Here is a 17,198-nt window from a genome sequence, read left to right as displayed (position 1 = left end):
GAATATGTTTTATATTTTCAATTCTTCAAAGTAGCCACCTTTCGTTTTGATGACAGCTTTGCACACTCTTGGCATTCTCTCGGTCAGCCTCATGAAGTAGTCACCTGAAATGGTTTACCAACAATCTTGAAGGAGTTCCCAGAGGTGTTGAGTACTTGTTGGCTGCTTTTCCTTCACTCTCCGGTCCAACTCATCCCAAACCATCTCAATTGGATTTACATCTGGTGATTGTGGAGGCCAGGTCATCTGATGCAGCACTCCATCACTCTCCTTCTTGGACAAATAGCTCTTACATAACCTAGAGGTGTGTTTGGGGTCATTGTCCTGTTGGAAAACAAATGATGGCCCCACTAAGTGCAAACCAGATGGGATGACATGTCTCTGCAAAATGCTGTCGTAGCCATGGTGGTTGTGTGCCCTCAATTTTGACTAAGTCACCAGCAAAGCACCCCCACACCATCACACCTCCTCTTCCATGCTTCACAGTGGGAACCACACATTCAGGAACCGTCTGTTCACCCTCTCTACGTCTAACAAAGACACGGCGGTTAGAACCAAATCTCAAATTTGGACTCATCAGACCAAAGGATACTTTTCCACTGATCTAATGTCCATTCCTTGTGTTTCTTGGCCCAAGCAAGTCTCGTCTGCTTGTTGTTCTTCCGGAGTAATGATTTCTTTGCCGCAATTCGACCATGAAGGCCTGACTCACACAGTCTCCTCTGAACAGTGGATGTTGAAATATGTCTGCCACTTGAACTCCAAGAAGCATGTATGTGGGCTGTAATCTGAGGTGCTGTAAATCGGTGGTTTCTGAGGCTGGTAATTCTAATAAACTTATCCTCTGCAGCAGAGGTAGCTCTTGGTCTTCCTTTCCTAGGACGGTCCTCATGAGAGCCAGTTTCATCATAGCGTTTGATGGTTTTGTGACTGCACTTGGGGATACATTCAAAGTTCTTGAGATTTTTCGGATTGACTGACCTTCATTTCTTAAAGTATGATGGACTGTCTTTTCTCTTTACATAACTGAGTGTTTCTTGCCATAATATGGATTTGTACAGTTGTTGTAGTAGCACTAATAGGGCTATTGATTCTGTACCCACCCTTCCTCTGCACAAGACAACTGATGGTCTAAAGCACATTAAGAAGGCAAGAAATGTCACAAATTAACTCTTGACAAGGCACATCTGTGAACTGAAAACCATTTCAGGTGACTAGCTCATGAATCTGATGAGAGAATGCCATGAGTGTGCAAAGCTGTCATCAAAGCTAAATGTAGCTACTTTGGACAATCTAAAATATAAAACATATTCTGGGCTGTTTAACACTTTTTTGTTTACTATATAATTCCATACGTGTTCTTTCATAGTTTGGATGTCTTCAGTATTAATGTACGATGTTGAAAATAATAAAAATAAAGAAAAACCACTGAAGGAGAAGGTGTGTCCAAACTTTTGACTGGTACTGTAAGTTGTATCTTCGTTTTGTGCCATTAGTTTTATTAGGTGTAAGTTATGAGTTAGCTAGTTAGCTGTCTGGCTAACTTCGCTGTGTGGTGAAATGAGTTTATAATCATTATTTAATACTGTAATTGGTTTGAAATGATCAATAATCTGCAATCATTACCAGGTTTAGGGATCAACACTTATACTTCCTTGTTTCATAGTTTTGGGGAGTCTATAATTTTTAAGAACTTCTACAAAAACATGATATAATAATTCTCATAAATCTTTCCAGAAGTGTTTATAAAAATTGGATGTAAGACCATCTGGGCCTGGAGCTTTGACCAATGTTAGTTTATCAATAGCATCATCAAGCTCGTTTATAGGTAAGTTCTCATCACAAATCTTTTTGAAACTATCCTCTACCCTGGGTATTTGTCCTTTAATAGTCTCAAACAAAAAAGCAAAGACAACCTGTGGGTGAATAAAGTGAAGAATAAATATTCTTGTAAAAGTAGTAAATCTCTTTAGAAATTAAAGATTGATCAGTACATTCCTTATCTTTAACAAGCATGCTTTTAATTGCATTATGTTCTTGCTGTCTCTTTTGTAGATTTCAACGAGATCTGATGAAAGCTCCTTTTGCTTTTTTAAGATATAAATCATCTAAGATATAATCATATTTTTTAAGATATAAATCACTACAATTTTTTTTGTCTAACTTCTAATGAATCAGTCATATTACATTATACTACTTATATATTAAATTCTACAGTCACAGAATATCCCACATATGGTTTAACATGAATTGTTGTGTTTTCAGTATTTTGCACAATATAATGCAACTTCAAGATGTAGCAATGTTTTATATAACGTAATAAACGCTATCTGCAATAATCACAGAGAACCTCAGTTAATTTCCGCTCACTGTCCCTCCCCGGAAGTGCTCATATGACTACACGGAAAATAAAACCAAGAACAGCGGCAGCTATTTTTGTGGATAATAAGGAATCGTAACTTCTGAGTAATTTACGGTGTTTCTGGTTAAAACTAAAGTATGTACAAGAAAAAAAAGTATAGTAATTGGACTTGTTCCTGAGGTAATATTCCGTCGGTCGCGACACTGACTGAGAGAATAAGGCATCTTTCTACTGAAAAACATTCAACTCGACTACAGAAGAAAATGGAGGACAACAAAGTGAAAGGAGGGTGAAATGGCAGTGCTCAAGAAACGACGCTGTCCATACTGCTATCACCCAGTTCTGCTGCACTGGTCTAACTATGTGTTTAGATAAAATCATGAAATCCACGTTTCTGACCCTTCGCTTGTTCATATTCGGTAAGCAGGATGTGAACGCTGAGTATAAATTCATTACTTTATCTTTATACGAACTAGTAAATTGTACTAACGTTCAATTTAACGCAAAAGACAAACTCCAAATCTGTTTAGTTTTAAAGCGAGACAGTGTGTACAGTACAGATATGAGCGTAGTTTCAGTTTAAGTGTTGAACGGTGACTGACTGCAGTCAAAATGGCGGCTCTGTTCTGATATAAAGCGCAGTTACAGGCAGTAAGTTCACAACTGTTATGTACATAACTCACACCCCGTACTTTCCTTCTGTTTCTCGCGCAATTTTATTTCATTACAACCAAAAATGTTAATGTGTCAGTAGTACTGAAACTCATATCGAAACCTACCGTATTCAGGCTGGTATTACAGAGCGTGGGCGGCTGGAAGTAGGCAGGAGTGATGGTCCCAAAGGTATGGACGAATTTATTTCCTGTGTCCTATTTACAGCATCCTTACTGCACTGCCAGTCTGAAGCACTCCCCTCGGGTATTTATTTAATCAGGACATCACTGGTGTGGCATCTTTGACAGAGTAAGAAGTTCACTAATAGGCTGTGGGATGGTTCGTTTCACCTAGACAGTTATTTAAATAGATGAGCCAGAAGACCTTTTAAGTATTATCTACATATATTCATGCATTATATCATGGTCTGTCTGAATACTCGATTCTGATTGGCTGGAAGGTGTGCCATCAAACCTGAATGCACAAGTAGTTCCAGTCAGTTTAATCACTGTTCTAAATTAATGCGCTGCCTATTAATAATTGTAACCATAGTAACATACAGTTACAGTTGCATACAGTAGTTAAACTCACAGCTTCATCATTAGTAGAGATGCACAGACGCAGGTAATTCACACACTCACAATCTCCCTCTTTCTCTCTCTCTGACTCCCTCCCTCACTGCCTCCCTCTTTCTCTCTCTCTGACTCCCTCCCTCACTGCCTCCCTCTTTCTCTCTCTCTGACTCCCTCCCTCTCTCTCCTTCTTTCTCTCTCTCTCTGACTCCCTCCCTCTCTCTCCCTCTTTCAATTTTCAATTCAATTCAGTTGAGCTTTATTGGCATGACTGTGTAACATCACAATGTTGCCAAAGCAATAAATATATTATACAGACATACAGATAAATAAAATCTAGAGGAAACACATATACATGTCCATATTATACATGTAGGTTAAAAAAAATAAATAAATAAATGAATACAGAGAGCAGTTATAGATGGAAAGGAGGGATCAGCCTTTTTCTCTGATTTGATGGCAGGAGGATACATACTGCACTGCCAAGTGGATACACTTTTCCTTTTCTCCTAGAATATAACAGAGTTTGTCTAAGTTGCTATGCTTGAATTCAGGTGAAACTAGAGTTATTTGGTTGAAATAAGCGTCTCTAATGTTTTTATATTTGCTGCACTCTGTGAGGAAGTGTAGCTCGTCCTCTATGGCTCCATCTGTGCAGTGAGAACACAGTCTGAGCTCTCTGGCTCTCCAGCTCTGTGTGTGTCGGCCCGTCTCTACACTCAGACAGTGCACACTCAGACCATACTTCGTCAGAAGCTTTCTCTGACCATACACTTTAATTTTGATCAAGTAAGGTGCCAATTTATAATCAGATTTTATACTGTGGAAGTAAGTTAATTCTTTAATTGAGCTACTTTGTGCTGCCAATCATTAATGTATTCTTCCTGGGTCATTTTTTCATTTATTTCATTCATTTTTGAATACTTAAACTGAATTGTTGAATTGAGTTGATGTTTTTCTACTAAATAGTGCATGGGGTCACTCTCTGGGTGTTTTCTCCTCTAAGAGGAAGCACTGTGATGGTAGCTATCTGTCGGTGTGTCTGAAAGATGGAACCAGAACTTCGCTGTTCTCTTCTGGATTTCTGCTAGGAGGGGGAATCTGCCCAGTTCTGCCCTGCAGCCGAAACTAGGGGTGTTTCTGTGAATTCCCAAGATGTTTTTGCAGAATTCAAGGTGGAAAATTTCAACAGGGTTTTTGTCCCATGATTCGTAGTTTAGTTTAAATTTGGGGCCCCAGATTTCACAGCCATACAGAAGAATGGATTTGATGATGCTTTCGAAGATTTTCAGCCACAGTTTAATGGGTGGGTTGAATTTGAACAGTGGTTTTCTTATACTGTAAAAAGCCCTGCGTGCCTTATCCGTCAGATCTTTTATTGCAGTATTGAACTGTCCAGACCGAAATAATCAGTCCGTTTGTCATTGATTTTGACACAGCATTTGTTCCCATTGTATATGTCCTTTATGATGTCATATGTCCTTCCTCCTATTCCATTTTGAATAATTTTTAGGAAAAGTCCATTGTGCCATACCGAATCGAAGGCTTTTTGGAAATCAGTGAAGCAGCCAAATATTTCTCTTTGTTTTGTCTGCTGAACGTATTTTTGTATGAGTGTGTGGAGTGTGTAAATGTGATCTGATGTTCTCTGTTTAGACATAAATCCAATTTGACAGTTGTTTAGAATTTTGTGTTCTTGAATGAACTGAACTAATCTGTCATTAATAATAGAGCAGAATAGTTTTCCGAGGTTACTGCTCGCTGTGATGCCCCTATAATTGTTTGGGTCGTACTTCTCACCTTGTTTAAAAATTGGAGTTATTAGATTTTCTTTCCACTTCTCAGGAAAGTGTCCTGATTTTAGTAAGAGATTGAATAATTTCAGAATAGCATCTTTCAATTTGGAGCTGCTGTGTTTCAGCATCTCATTAAATATTCCATCCAAGCCACAGGATTTTTTATTTTTTAGGGATTTCATTTTGCCTATTAGTTCATTTAATGCTATGGGCTTGTCTAAATGGTTTAGCTGCTCTTTTGTAGTGAGTTCTAGGTCATGTAATTTGGAGGTCAGATGTTTTTGGGTAAGGGTTGGTTCGTTTTGTGAATAGAGTTTTCCGAAATGTTCAGTCCAGATGTTTGGGGCGTGGATGGGAATGTGTTTAGCTTTTTTGGATTTATCTAAATTATTCCATAATTCCCAAAAACAATTTTGATCAACTGCCTCCTCAATCAATTTTCATGTGATCAGCTTTTTTCTGTATTAGCAGTGACTTGTATATTTTAAGGGTTTGTTGATATGTGGCTCGTATTTGTTGGTTTGCAGGGTCTCTGTGTTTTTTATTTGATAATGATCGTAATTCTTTTCTTAGTTTGGCAGTCTTTATCAAACTAACCAGCTTTAGCAATTTCTTTTTTACATCTGTAATGTTTCCTTTTTCTCAGGGCTTTTCTGACCACTGTAGAGAAAATTGTAGTTAATTGTTCTGTTGCTAAATTGATCATTTTCTTCTCTTCACCAAATGAAGTCAGTAGAAATGAGGCTATCATGTTCTCAACTTGGGTGCTGTGGAGCACAGCTTCATACTGGGCAGGACTGTCTTTACTCCATATAAATTTGGGGGGGAGTGGGTATAGTTTAACTTTCTGTTCTGAAGATGGCAGAATATTCACTGACCTGTTGAGACTGAGGACTATGTGACTGTGGTCTGATAACGGTAGCTGTGGCATCACTGTGAAATAGTTGATTTTACTTTGGTCTAGATCTGTAATCTTTCTCTCTCCCCCTCCCTCCCTCTCTCTCCCCCTCCCTGTTTCTCTCTCTCTGACTCCCTCCCTCTCTCTCCCTCTTTCCCTCCCTCTTTCTCTCTCTCTCTGCCCCTCTCTTTCCCTTACCCTCTCTCTTTCTCCCTCCCTCTTTCTCTCTCTCCCTGCCGCCCTCTCTCTCTCTGCCCTCCCTCTAAACCCCCCTCTGTGATAACTATTTATTATAAATCATTAAAATAAATGTAATCTTATAGCACTGCTTTATCTCTGTGTATGATTTAGAGTTTGCAGAATTCTAGCTCGAACGACCCGTATGTAAAATAACTTAGGAAAATTAACTGTTATTTTTATCCTTTCAGTCAGATTTTGCACTGCAGACATTCAGTGACAATGCTGGCAAGTGACCATGGTATAAGCGGGCTAATCCACAGCTAGGTGTGCATTACATGATTTTGATGCTCTCCACAGAGTGATTCGCATCCGGTGATTCTTTGTCTCCACGCCGTACACTAAAATCACGTAATGCACACCTAGCCATGTACTACTCCTTACTTAACCCATTCATCTTAAGGAACTGCTTTATCTTGGTCAGGGTCATGGTAGATCCGGATCCTATCCCGGGAACACTAGGCATGAGGCAGGAATACGCCCTGGACAGGACGCCATATAATTACACGGCACTATGCACACACATACATACCTAGGGCAATTTAGAGTAGCCAGTCCACCTATTGGTATGTTTTCTGGAGGTGAGAGGAACAAACACACATACATGAGGAGTACATGCACAGACTCTGCACACAGCCTGTACCAAGAGCTCAAGATCGAACCTGGGAACCTGGAGCTGTGATGTGCCAACGCTATGCACTGCACCACTATGCCTTCCTTTTGTAATAATCATTTTCTCCAATGATTGGCATTTATGAACTGTCAAGTTACCTGAGCAAACTGTTGTTGAAATTGTGTGTTAGAGCAGTAAAATCACTGAACTTTTTTCTGTCTGGTTGGTTGTGAGTGTATTTGTGTCAGATAAACATGCACAGTAGTGTGTCAGTCAGATAAGCCGTGCTCCTAGTTCACACTATTGTCACAACACGCAACTTTTGGTTTACGTCTACTTACAGATAATTTTGGAAGCTACATTGGGGAAATCACATTGCATTTGTGTACAACTACACAAAATTCAGTTTCTGATCTTCTAGTTTGTTACATTTTTAAAATATATTATTTGAAGTGAAGTGACTTGTGGCCAAGTATGGTGACCCATACTAGGAATTTGTGCTCTGCATTTAACCCATCCAAGTGCACACACACAGTAGTGAACACACACCCGGAGCGGTGGGCAGCCTTTTTTTGCTGCGGCGCCCGGGGAGCAGTTGGGGGTTCGGTGCCTTGCTCAAGGGTCTCACCTCAGTCGTGGTATTGAGGGTGGGAGAGAGTGCTGGTCATTCACTCCCCCCACCTACAATCCCTGTCGGACCCGAGACTCGAACCCACAACCTTCAGGTTCACCTTCAGGTTGCAAGTCCGACTCTCTATCCATTAGGCCACGACTGCCCCATGTGTAGGCTCTTTAACAAAGTTTTCTCAAAACATATGTTTTCAGCAATTTGAGTAATGTGAAAAGTAAATAAATTTAGATAGGGGAGGTCTCCATATGTGTAGATGTAGCTCATGTTTGTGTCTGGACTTAAACCATCATTCCAATTTTTACAAGCTTGGAAAGTATATACATACATTTAAAAAAAAAAAAAAAAAAAAAAAAAAACTATATATTTTGTCTCCAAACAGGTGTTCATGCTGTCCTCACATATGGAGCCAGATGTGGGCAAAGTGAATATCTATCAGCAGCTGGAGAATGTTGTCCTATGTGTAATATAGGTATGACACGGTGACACTTAAGTAATTGAGTCATTCAATAATACAAAGTAAAGCTAAATAATAGGTATAAAGTTATTAGCCAGTAAAATTAATTCATTAACTTCAGTAACTGCTTTATCCTGGTCAGAGTAGTGGTGGATCTGGAGCCTATACCAAGAGCACTGGGTGTAGGACAGGTATACACCCTGGATGGGCAGGGTATCACATTCACATGTAGGGGAAATTTAGAGTAGCTAATCCAAATACCAACATGGTTTTGGACAGCGGGCGGAAACCGGAGATCCCAGACATGCAGAGCTGTGAAGTAACAAAGCTGTGTCACTGTGCTACCACTGACAGTGGGGGAAAAAAAAATACAATAAAATAATAGTAATAATAATAATAATGACAACAACAATAATAATAATGATAATAGAGGTTATCCACTCTGATGATTTTTCCATTTGAAAGGCTTTACTGAAAAGAATATTTTGTTTAATATTCAGTTTCATATGAAATATAATAATCTTTCTCTTCAGTGATTTATCTGACATTTTTTCCACCATAGTACATTGATGCTTAGATGATCTAGATAAGTACATAAGATAAATAAAATCATGTTTTGGTTGATCTTTGAATTAACTCATGCTAGTAGCTCTTTAAAGACCTTATGAAGATGATTTTATGAAGGCATTTTATGGTGAACTCTTGCATGTATCTGTCCTCTCATTTCTCATCAGTTAATATTATCTCTGTGTTCTGCAGGGTCGGTGGTTTTCAAAGACTGTAGTGGTGATTACAGTACAACATGCAAACCTTGTTCTAAAGGAACATTCATGAATGAGCCTAATGGCTTATCCAACTGTTTTCCATGTAAAACCTGTGACACAGGTAAATATCATTCTGCCTATTGGTATGTCTTAAATATTTAATTCTTGTTTTAGTTATCTTAATCTGATGTTCTGTTTCTAGGCCTTTATATTTTACAAGACTGTACCACAATAAAGAATACAGTCTGTGAGGTCTTGGATGGATATTATTGCATGCATTACTTTGAAGGAGAATGCTCTCATGCAATGAAACACAGTAAATGTAAACCAGGGCAACAAATAAAAACTCCAGGTGGGTGCTAAAGCCTCAGTCCTTCCTCTGATCACTGTCACACTGAAAAGATGCCACTCTGAGTCGGTGCTTTTGAACAACACACTTAAATTCCTTGTAAAATGGCATGTGTAAGAAGCTGTGATTGGCTAAATAATGGAAAATTGGAAAATGTATCTGAAATAAGAGGTTTGGTCATTGCATTTTAAAGCTCCTAAAAAGTCATCGCTACATGTCACAGATCTTTAAGTGCATCAGTGAAAGGCAGTAGCCTCAACAGCACTCAAATTCTATACAAGTATTTTACACAGGTGGCTGAAAACTTTAAAAACATTAAAATTTGGAAAAAATGTTAAAAGTCAGATGAATCGATAACAACAAATGATCTTAATAAAGGAAGTTAGATGAAAGAAATACTGCATCATTGCATTAAAAAGAAAAGCAGGACTCTGGACATTTTTTCACCTAAAACACATTACCTCTTTAACAAGACTGTCATAAGGTTAAAGATGTGCAGTACAGAGAGATTTCAGATGCAGGATTGTTAAACACTGCATCCTTATAAACATAGATGAATGGTCCTTTTGTAAAAATGTTATGTATATAACTGTGGTGAATGTGCACTGTGAGGATGAAGTGTTTTTGATGTTTCACTATTTATTTACAGGCACTAAGGCCTCAGATACAGTTTGTGAGCCCTGTCCACGAGGATTTTATTCTCCTGAAGGTGTGACCTGTTCTAAATGGACTGAGTAAGTCATTTATTTGTCATTTCTTATTTGTAAGCTATAATATTTTTGTTTGCATATTGCATTTTTTTTTAATCAAAAAAATTTTTTTCTTTAATCAAGCTGTTCACTCTATAATGAGATTGAGGACCAAGAAGGCACTTCCATTACAGATGTTAAATGCAAACCGAGAAGGCACACATATGTTCTCCTAGCATCTGTTCTCACAGCTGCAGTTCTTTCACTGTCATTTATGGTGTTATATTTGATACACAGACAAGTAATCAAATGTGAGTTGTGTTCAATTTTTTTTTTCTGTTTTAAACAATGCATCAACAGATTATGTTAAGTGGAAATCATGGCATGTGGTCAAATACCTAATGCATCAATATACTATAATATTCTTAACTAGATTGTAACAAGTGCTTGGTTTATATTAATATTAGACACTCTTCTTGTTTTGTTTTGCAGGTAGCACAACATTAAATGTAAGTGCTTACTTTTAATGCTTTTAATCAGTAATGTCTTATTACATTTACCATTTGTTTTTCCTTATTGATAAGGAGAACAAAAATGTTAGTTGTTGAAAGAGTTTTGATTCTTGCAATACTGAAGCAATACTGTGCAATGTCTATTAGCAGTTCTTTTTTCATCAGAACTACTGCTTGATCCTGGATGTGTTCTCAGACACTTTTGTTTTTCATTTTCTATTGACTGTAAACAGAAATAAGCCACAGGGTCCATACATCCTTTTTGATGCATTTAATATCTGTAAAATTCATGTTATAAAAAAAAGACTTTGTCTAAAATATGTATGATCTTTAGCAATTTGTAACATGCTTTAATTAACTTTTCTTTACTTTTCTTCCCTTTTATATTTCTTTTTAAATTCGTGATAATATAAACGACATTCAACACAGTAGTGTCGAATTAAATGTTTTTTTTTTTTGGAAGGACAGAAATGCAGTTTTTGGTGATTTCCTTGTTCTATCACAGCTTATTCAACTCAGTAATGAATGAACAGTTAAAGCTGATGAATTTAGACTGTAGTGTGAAATTATTGAAACCAAACCGTGATTCTGTTCATTTATTATAATTGGATTATGCTGATGTTGCATCCATCTTTACTCTCCACTAAAGCTTTCTTTTATTGGATTTGTGTAGTCTTTTATTGGATTTGTGCTGGTTACATGTAGTCTTTTATTGGATTTGTGCTGGTTACATGCATCAGTCAGATGAATCGCCTGCCTTTGTAGATCTCTTAATACTGTTTCTTTTTGTGCTTACAGAGTACTGTAGAGGAAACAGCTCCTCAGCTTTCAGTATGCGCACCATCATCCAGTAAACTGTAAGAGCTGCCCCTACTGTTTCATCATGAATGCATAATGAAAGCTGGTTCATACTGTAGAACCTAAACGTTATTTCTTTCCTTTAGGGAAGAAGATCAGGAAACAGATTCACTAGCTGTAACCTGATTGTAACAAGGAACACACCGTGCCTGTGAAAACATGGTGAATTGATTCAATTCAATTCAATTCATTTTTATTTGTATAGCGCTTTTTTACAAAGGTCATTGTCTCAAAGCAGCTTTACACAAACAAAAGTAAAGTGAAGTGTGTGTGTGACGTCTCTGATGAGCAAGCAGGGCGACGGTGACAAGGAAAAACTCCCTGAGATGGTGATAGGAAGAAACCTTGAGAGGAACCGGGCTCAACAGAGAACCCATCCTCATATGGGTTTACACTGTAGTGCGTGTGTGTGTGTGTACAATGTGTGTTGGTGTAGTCCATGGAAAACATCTGAAGCGTTTTCGTGGCAGTATGAAGCATTGCCGGTGGACAGGTCCAGAGTGAAGGGGGGGGGGTCTGGATTACCAGCAGCTCAGGAGTGATGCTCATCTGGTCCAGAGCGTAGGGGGGTCTGGATCACCGGCAGCTCAGGAGTGTAGCTCGGCAGAAAGAGAAGGAAAGTGGTTAGGTACTCTCACAGTCACCGTGTGGAGATAAAACTCAACATCCACGAGTCCCCCAGATCTACTCCTTTGATAAAAACACTAGTCGCTAAATGCTAGGTTAAATAAATAAGTCTTCAACCTCGACTTAAACACGTACATTAACTGGGAGGCTATTCCATAATTTTGGGGCTTGGTAAGAGAAAGCTCTGCCCCCTGCCGTGGTTTTGGCAATGCGTGGTACTGATAGACAGCCTGCATCCTTAGAGCGAAGTACGCGCGGCGGAACGTAAGGTACTAACATATCGCTTAAATACTGCGGAGCGAGACCGTTTAATGCTTTATAGGTTAGGAGTAATATTTTAAAATCGATGCGGAATCTTACTGGGAGCCAGTGTAATGTAGATAAGACTGGCGTGATATGCTCATACTTCCTAGTCCTAGTAAGGACCCTCGCTGCTGCGTTCTGAACTATCTGAAGCTTATTTATGCATCTAGACGAACATCCAGATAGTAAAGCATTACAGTAATCTAATCTGGACGTGATAAATGCATGGACTAGTTTTTCAGCATCACTTAGCGAAAGTATATTTCTAATCTTAGCGATATTTCTGAGGTGGAAAAATGCTAACCTGCTTACATTATCTACATGCGCCTCAAATGAGAGATTAGAGTCTATAATCACACCGAGATCTTTTACTGTTGGACTACTTGAAACAGAGAGACCATCTAAAGTAACAGTGTGATCTCTAAACTTACTTCTAGCGGCTTGTGGTCCCAGTACCAGAACCTCTGTTTTTTCTGGGTTTAGCAGGAGAAAGTTGCTTAGCATCCAGTCTCTTATGTCTATCGCACATGCCTCAACTTTCTTTAACTGGCTATTCTCATCTGGCCTAGCTGAGACGTATAACTGTGTGTCATCAGCATAACAGTGGAAGCTAATGTTATGTTTACGGATTATGTTACCTAAAGGGAGCATGTATAACGTGAAAAGCAGTGGGCCTAAGACTGAACCCTGCGGAACGCCATATTCTACTCGATAACGTGCTGAGTGGTCACCGTTTACATCTACAAACTGATAACGATCAGTTAAATAAGATCTAAACCAGTCGATTAATTCCTACGACCTTTTCCAGTCTGTGAAGAAGGATATTATGGTCGATAGTGTCGAACGCTGCGCTAAGGTCGAGTAAAATTAATAGACTAATGCAACCCCGATCAGAGGCTAATAGCAAGTCATTGACTACTTTGACTAATGCTGTCTCTGTGCTGTGGTGGGGCCTGAAACCTGACTGATAAAGTTCATAGATATTATTACTTTGTAGATATGAAATTAGCTGCTGCGCTACTACTTTCTCTAGTATTTTAGATAGAAAGGGAAGGTTTGAAATCGGCCTATAGTTAGTTAAGTCGTTAGGGTCAAGGTCTGGTTTCTTCACTAGTGGTTTAATAACAGCTAATTTAAGTGATTTTGGAACGTACCCATTGCTCAGTGAGGAGTTAATTATTTTAAGCAGAGGTTCAGTTACGGTTCCAACTATTTGCTTAAGAAGACGTGTTGGTACCGGATCTAATAGACAGGTTGATGATTTAGCAGAAGAGATGAGTGAGATTAAATCATTCTCTTCAAGAGGAGTAAAACTTTCTAAGCTCTGATCTATGGTTAGTCTATCCTCCCAGTCTATTGTATAATTTGGACTTTGGGCCTGTATCTTCTGCCTAATGTTTTTAATTTTGCTATCAAAGAATTTCATGAAATCGTTACTTTTGTATGCTGTTATTGTGGAAATTTCTGTCGATGTCTTATTCCTAGTTAATTCTGCTATGGTGTTAAATAAGAATTTAGGATTACTTTTATTATTTTCTGTAAGCGTTGATAAGTAAGTGGACCTAGCTTGCCTTAGAGCTTTTTTATAGGCTAAAATACTGTCTTTCCATGCTATTTTAAATGCTAGGAGTTTGGTCTGGTGCCATTTACGCTCTAGCTTTCAGGCGTTCCGTTTTAGAGAGCGGGTGTGATCACTATACCACGGAGCGAGTTTCTTATCTTTAATTGTTTTTCTTCTAAGTGGGGCTACATTATCTAAGGTACAGCGGAATGTCGACTCTAAAAATTCTAAAAATTTCAGTGTGTTTCTTACCAAACCATCAGCTCTACAAAAGGAGAAATAGACTTTTTTTTTTTTTGGTTTGGAAACCCAAAAAAGTGACAGGTGATTTTTTGAGAGGCTTCTCTGGTTAATGCCCTCTTTACTGATCACTGACTCTCTTCTCGGCAGAGCGGGATTGTGCCGTATTCTTTCCATTTTGTGTTAATGGATTTAATGGTGCTCCACAGGACATTCAAAGTTTAGGATATTTTTTATAATTACACCCTGATTGGTACTTTTACAGAACTTTGTCCTACACTTTTTTTTTTTGATAGTTCCTGCATCTTCATGATTCGTATTGTTTAGGTATGTTGTCTGTTCCTGGAACATGAAGATGATGTAATAATTTAACTCGGCTTCACTCTATTCTGCTAATTATGTGACTTCTGCTGGAAACTGGTTACATCTAACTAATTTAGGGTTCAGTACTAGTTTAGAGTTTCACTTTTTTTCATTGATGCAATCACACCTTTTAAATTGTAATTTGTAATTAATTTTTGAAAAGTATTTGATTTTCCTCTACTTCAATATTGTGAGTTAAACTGTATCTCTTTGGGCTTGATTTCTAACATTATTATGGTTTGCTCTTGTATCACGTGCATTTTCCAAACCTTTATGTTCATGCCCTAAGAGAACACAAGTGTCTAAATTTTTGTCAGGAACTCTTAAATATTGCCCATTGCGATTGCATAAAAACCACCTTTCTTATAACACTAATTTTATATCTGGGATTCTTTAGGGCTTTTCCCACTTGAAATAGTTATCCCTGGGTCATTCTAAACCCCGGGTAAACAGAGTCCTGGGTTATCCGCTTTCACATTTCACATTGCTCATACTTTACTCAGGGTTAACAATTAATCCTGAGGATTCATAATCTGACGTTTCACACTGTACATTCATAAACCCTGGGTTAACATTCTTACCATGACTGGATAAATACAACAACCATGACTGGATAAATACAACACGCGACCGGTTTAAGTGACAGCTTGTCTCGTGCTTTTGCATCAGTGAGAAAAAATGTCACCATATAAATCCACCTTGGCGGTTTTAAGCCTCCTGAGACGCAGAAAGGCAAGAAAACAAAGACAAAAAGGCAAAAGAAAGAAAACACAGAGACTTGTGTTTACTTTTACAGTAGCATCATTGTTTACTGCTCTGTCCTCATCTCAGAAATTACGGGTCATTCCCAAGAGACAGTACAGGATGATCGCTCAACTCTTAGGAGTCAGGATTTCTACTGTTTGCACGGAGGTTCAGCAGGTAGACTACTTCTAACATTCATTAAACTGCTTAGAAATAGACCAAATGATACATCGATTTAAGGGGGAAAATATTGAGGATGAAAAAAAGTAAAGCAGCTAGTGCATTTTTTTAATGTTCATCTCAAAAATGTGAACTATAAAGTTTATCCCAGTATTTTTTTTTCGTTTAGCTGAAGCAAGTGATCCATGCAAAGTTATTAATCCCTAGGAGGCATTAACAATTAACGAATAGTTCAATTCCTGATTGGGTGTCTGTTACGGCTAGATGCTTAGCCACAATCTAACACTGCATCGTGTCACACTGTACACGTTTGGCACAATGTGGGGTTAACACTGCAAAAGCGGTGCTAACCCCGCTTCTAAATCACAAGTGTGGAACTTTCCTCTAACATTCATGTGCTGGCCAGCTACAGTACAATCAGTACTGACAATCAGTACTGTAAAAGAAATGCAAAAAATTCTACTCCATTTGATACTAAAAATGGAAAAAACAGTAACTTTGAGTTCAATGTATTTTAATGTAATCTACGAATCATATGGCAATAATAAACTACATCCATCAGCAGGAAAATCAATGACAAAGTCTAATTGCACTTATATCTATTTTAGCCTATATTGCAGAATTTTTTAAAGATCAGGGGGCCTGAACAGCAAAACAAAGGTTTAAAATAGACAAAGAGTTTGTTTGTCCTACATTTTACATAATTACACATGCTTATAGATCTGTTGTGTTGGTAAATAAGCCTACTTTCTGAAATCAGACATCAGTGACCAAACTGGGGGCCAAGTGGTTTTGTATTTGAATTTGTCATTATTTATTTGTGGTACTTGCTAACATAAGCATCAACATTGGCATGACCATGAACACTGAACCCAATTTAGGTGATGTAGCCAAAACCAGTCAAATCCAAATGCCTTTTTCTATTATTGTTTTCTGTAAATTACTTACAACTTTTTTACTGTGTTGTATAAAAAGAGTTCTAATACATTATTCTATTCTATGTTCTAATACAATCAAATACATTATTGTTTTATATTTTTTTATGACATCCACAGGAACCTGTATTGTTTTATATTTTGTATAAAAAAATGTATAAAAAAAAAAAAGATGTGTGATCATTGATGTGTTGAAGTTTTGTCTGAAGAAATGTTTAACTTTTTTGTGAAGAGTGTACAGTATGACACGGGAAAGCCTGCAGGACAGGGCTCTGAGCTTTAACAGGAGATATCAGGAACTAACTTGTTATGTAGATGTTACGCATTAAAATTAAAGGATAAAATGTAAAACAAAACGTTCTTTAATAATTTGCTTTGTTGGCAAATTGCTGTGGTATAAGAGAAATAAGACACTTCAGGATGTGCTATTATTGGAAAATAATCAACTTCAGGGTTATAACAGTAACTGCTCTGATGTTGATTATTTTCCTATAACAGCACTCTTTATAGTGTTTTTAATCCTTGCATATATTTAACATCACTTTTGTAATGAAATGGTTGACAGACAGACAGATAAGCAAAGGGGAGCCGAATGCTAATGTTAGGGAACTGTTCTATGTTTGCTGGCTTGTACACAAGTTCTTAGTGTGTTGCTATTCAGTGAGTCGGATCATTTGGTTCGGCTCATTAATAAGAGCCGAATCTTTAGCCCTTTAAACGGCTCATTATCATTTTTTTTCCCTGAACAAAAGTTTGTAATGATCCATGATTATTATTCTTTGCCTAATTATGTCTGAAATTGTTTTATAAAATCTTAATCTAACGTCAAATGAACATAGTAACATTACTTTGCAAT

General features: G+C 37.8%; 1 protein-coding gene across 1 annotated transcript; it reads left to right on the top strand.

The window, feature by feature from the left end:
• The first annotated feature begins 1,402 nt into the window (after positions 1 to 1,402).
• On the top strand, positions 1,403 to 17,170 carry LOC117597800 (tumor necrosis factor receptor superfamily member 14). Its single transcript, XM_034306447.2, has 9 exons — positions 1,403 to 2,781; positions 8,143 to 8,232; positions 8,977 to 9,102; positions 9,184 to 9,333; positions 9,980 to 10,064; positions 10,164 to 10,330; positions 10,512 to 10,528; positions 11,330 to 11,388; positions 11,476 to 17,170. The coding sequence occupies exons 1-9, from the start codon at positions 2,724 to 2,726 to the stop codon at positions 11,513 to 11,515; spliced, it is 792 nt and encodes a 263-aa protein (XP_034162338.2). The 5' UTR covers positions 1,403 to 2,723; the 3' UTR covers positions 11,516 to 17,170.
• Positions 17,171 to 17,198: the final 28 nt, after the last annotated feature.

The sequence above is a fragment of the Pangasianodon hypophthalmus genome, chromosome 8 (assembly GCF_027358585.1).
Source record: "Pangasianodon hypophthalmus isolate fPanHyp1 chromosome 8, fPanHyp1.pri, whole genome shotgun sequence".
NCBI classification, from domain to species: Eukaryota; Metazoa; Chordata; class Actinopteri; order Siluriformes; family Pangasiidae; genus Pangasianodon; species Pangasianodon hypophthalmus.
This window is presented reverse-complemented; position numbering and strand designations above follow the sequence as displayed.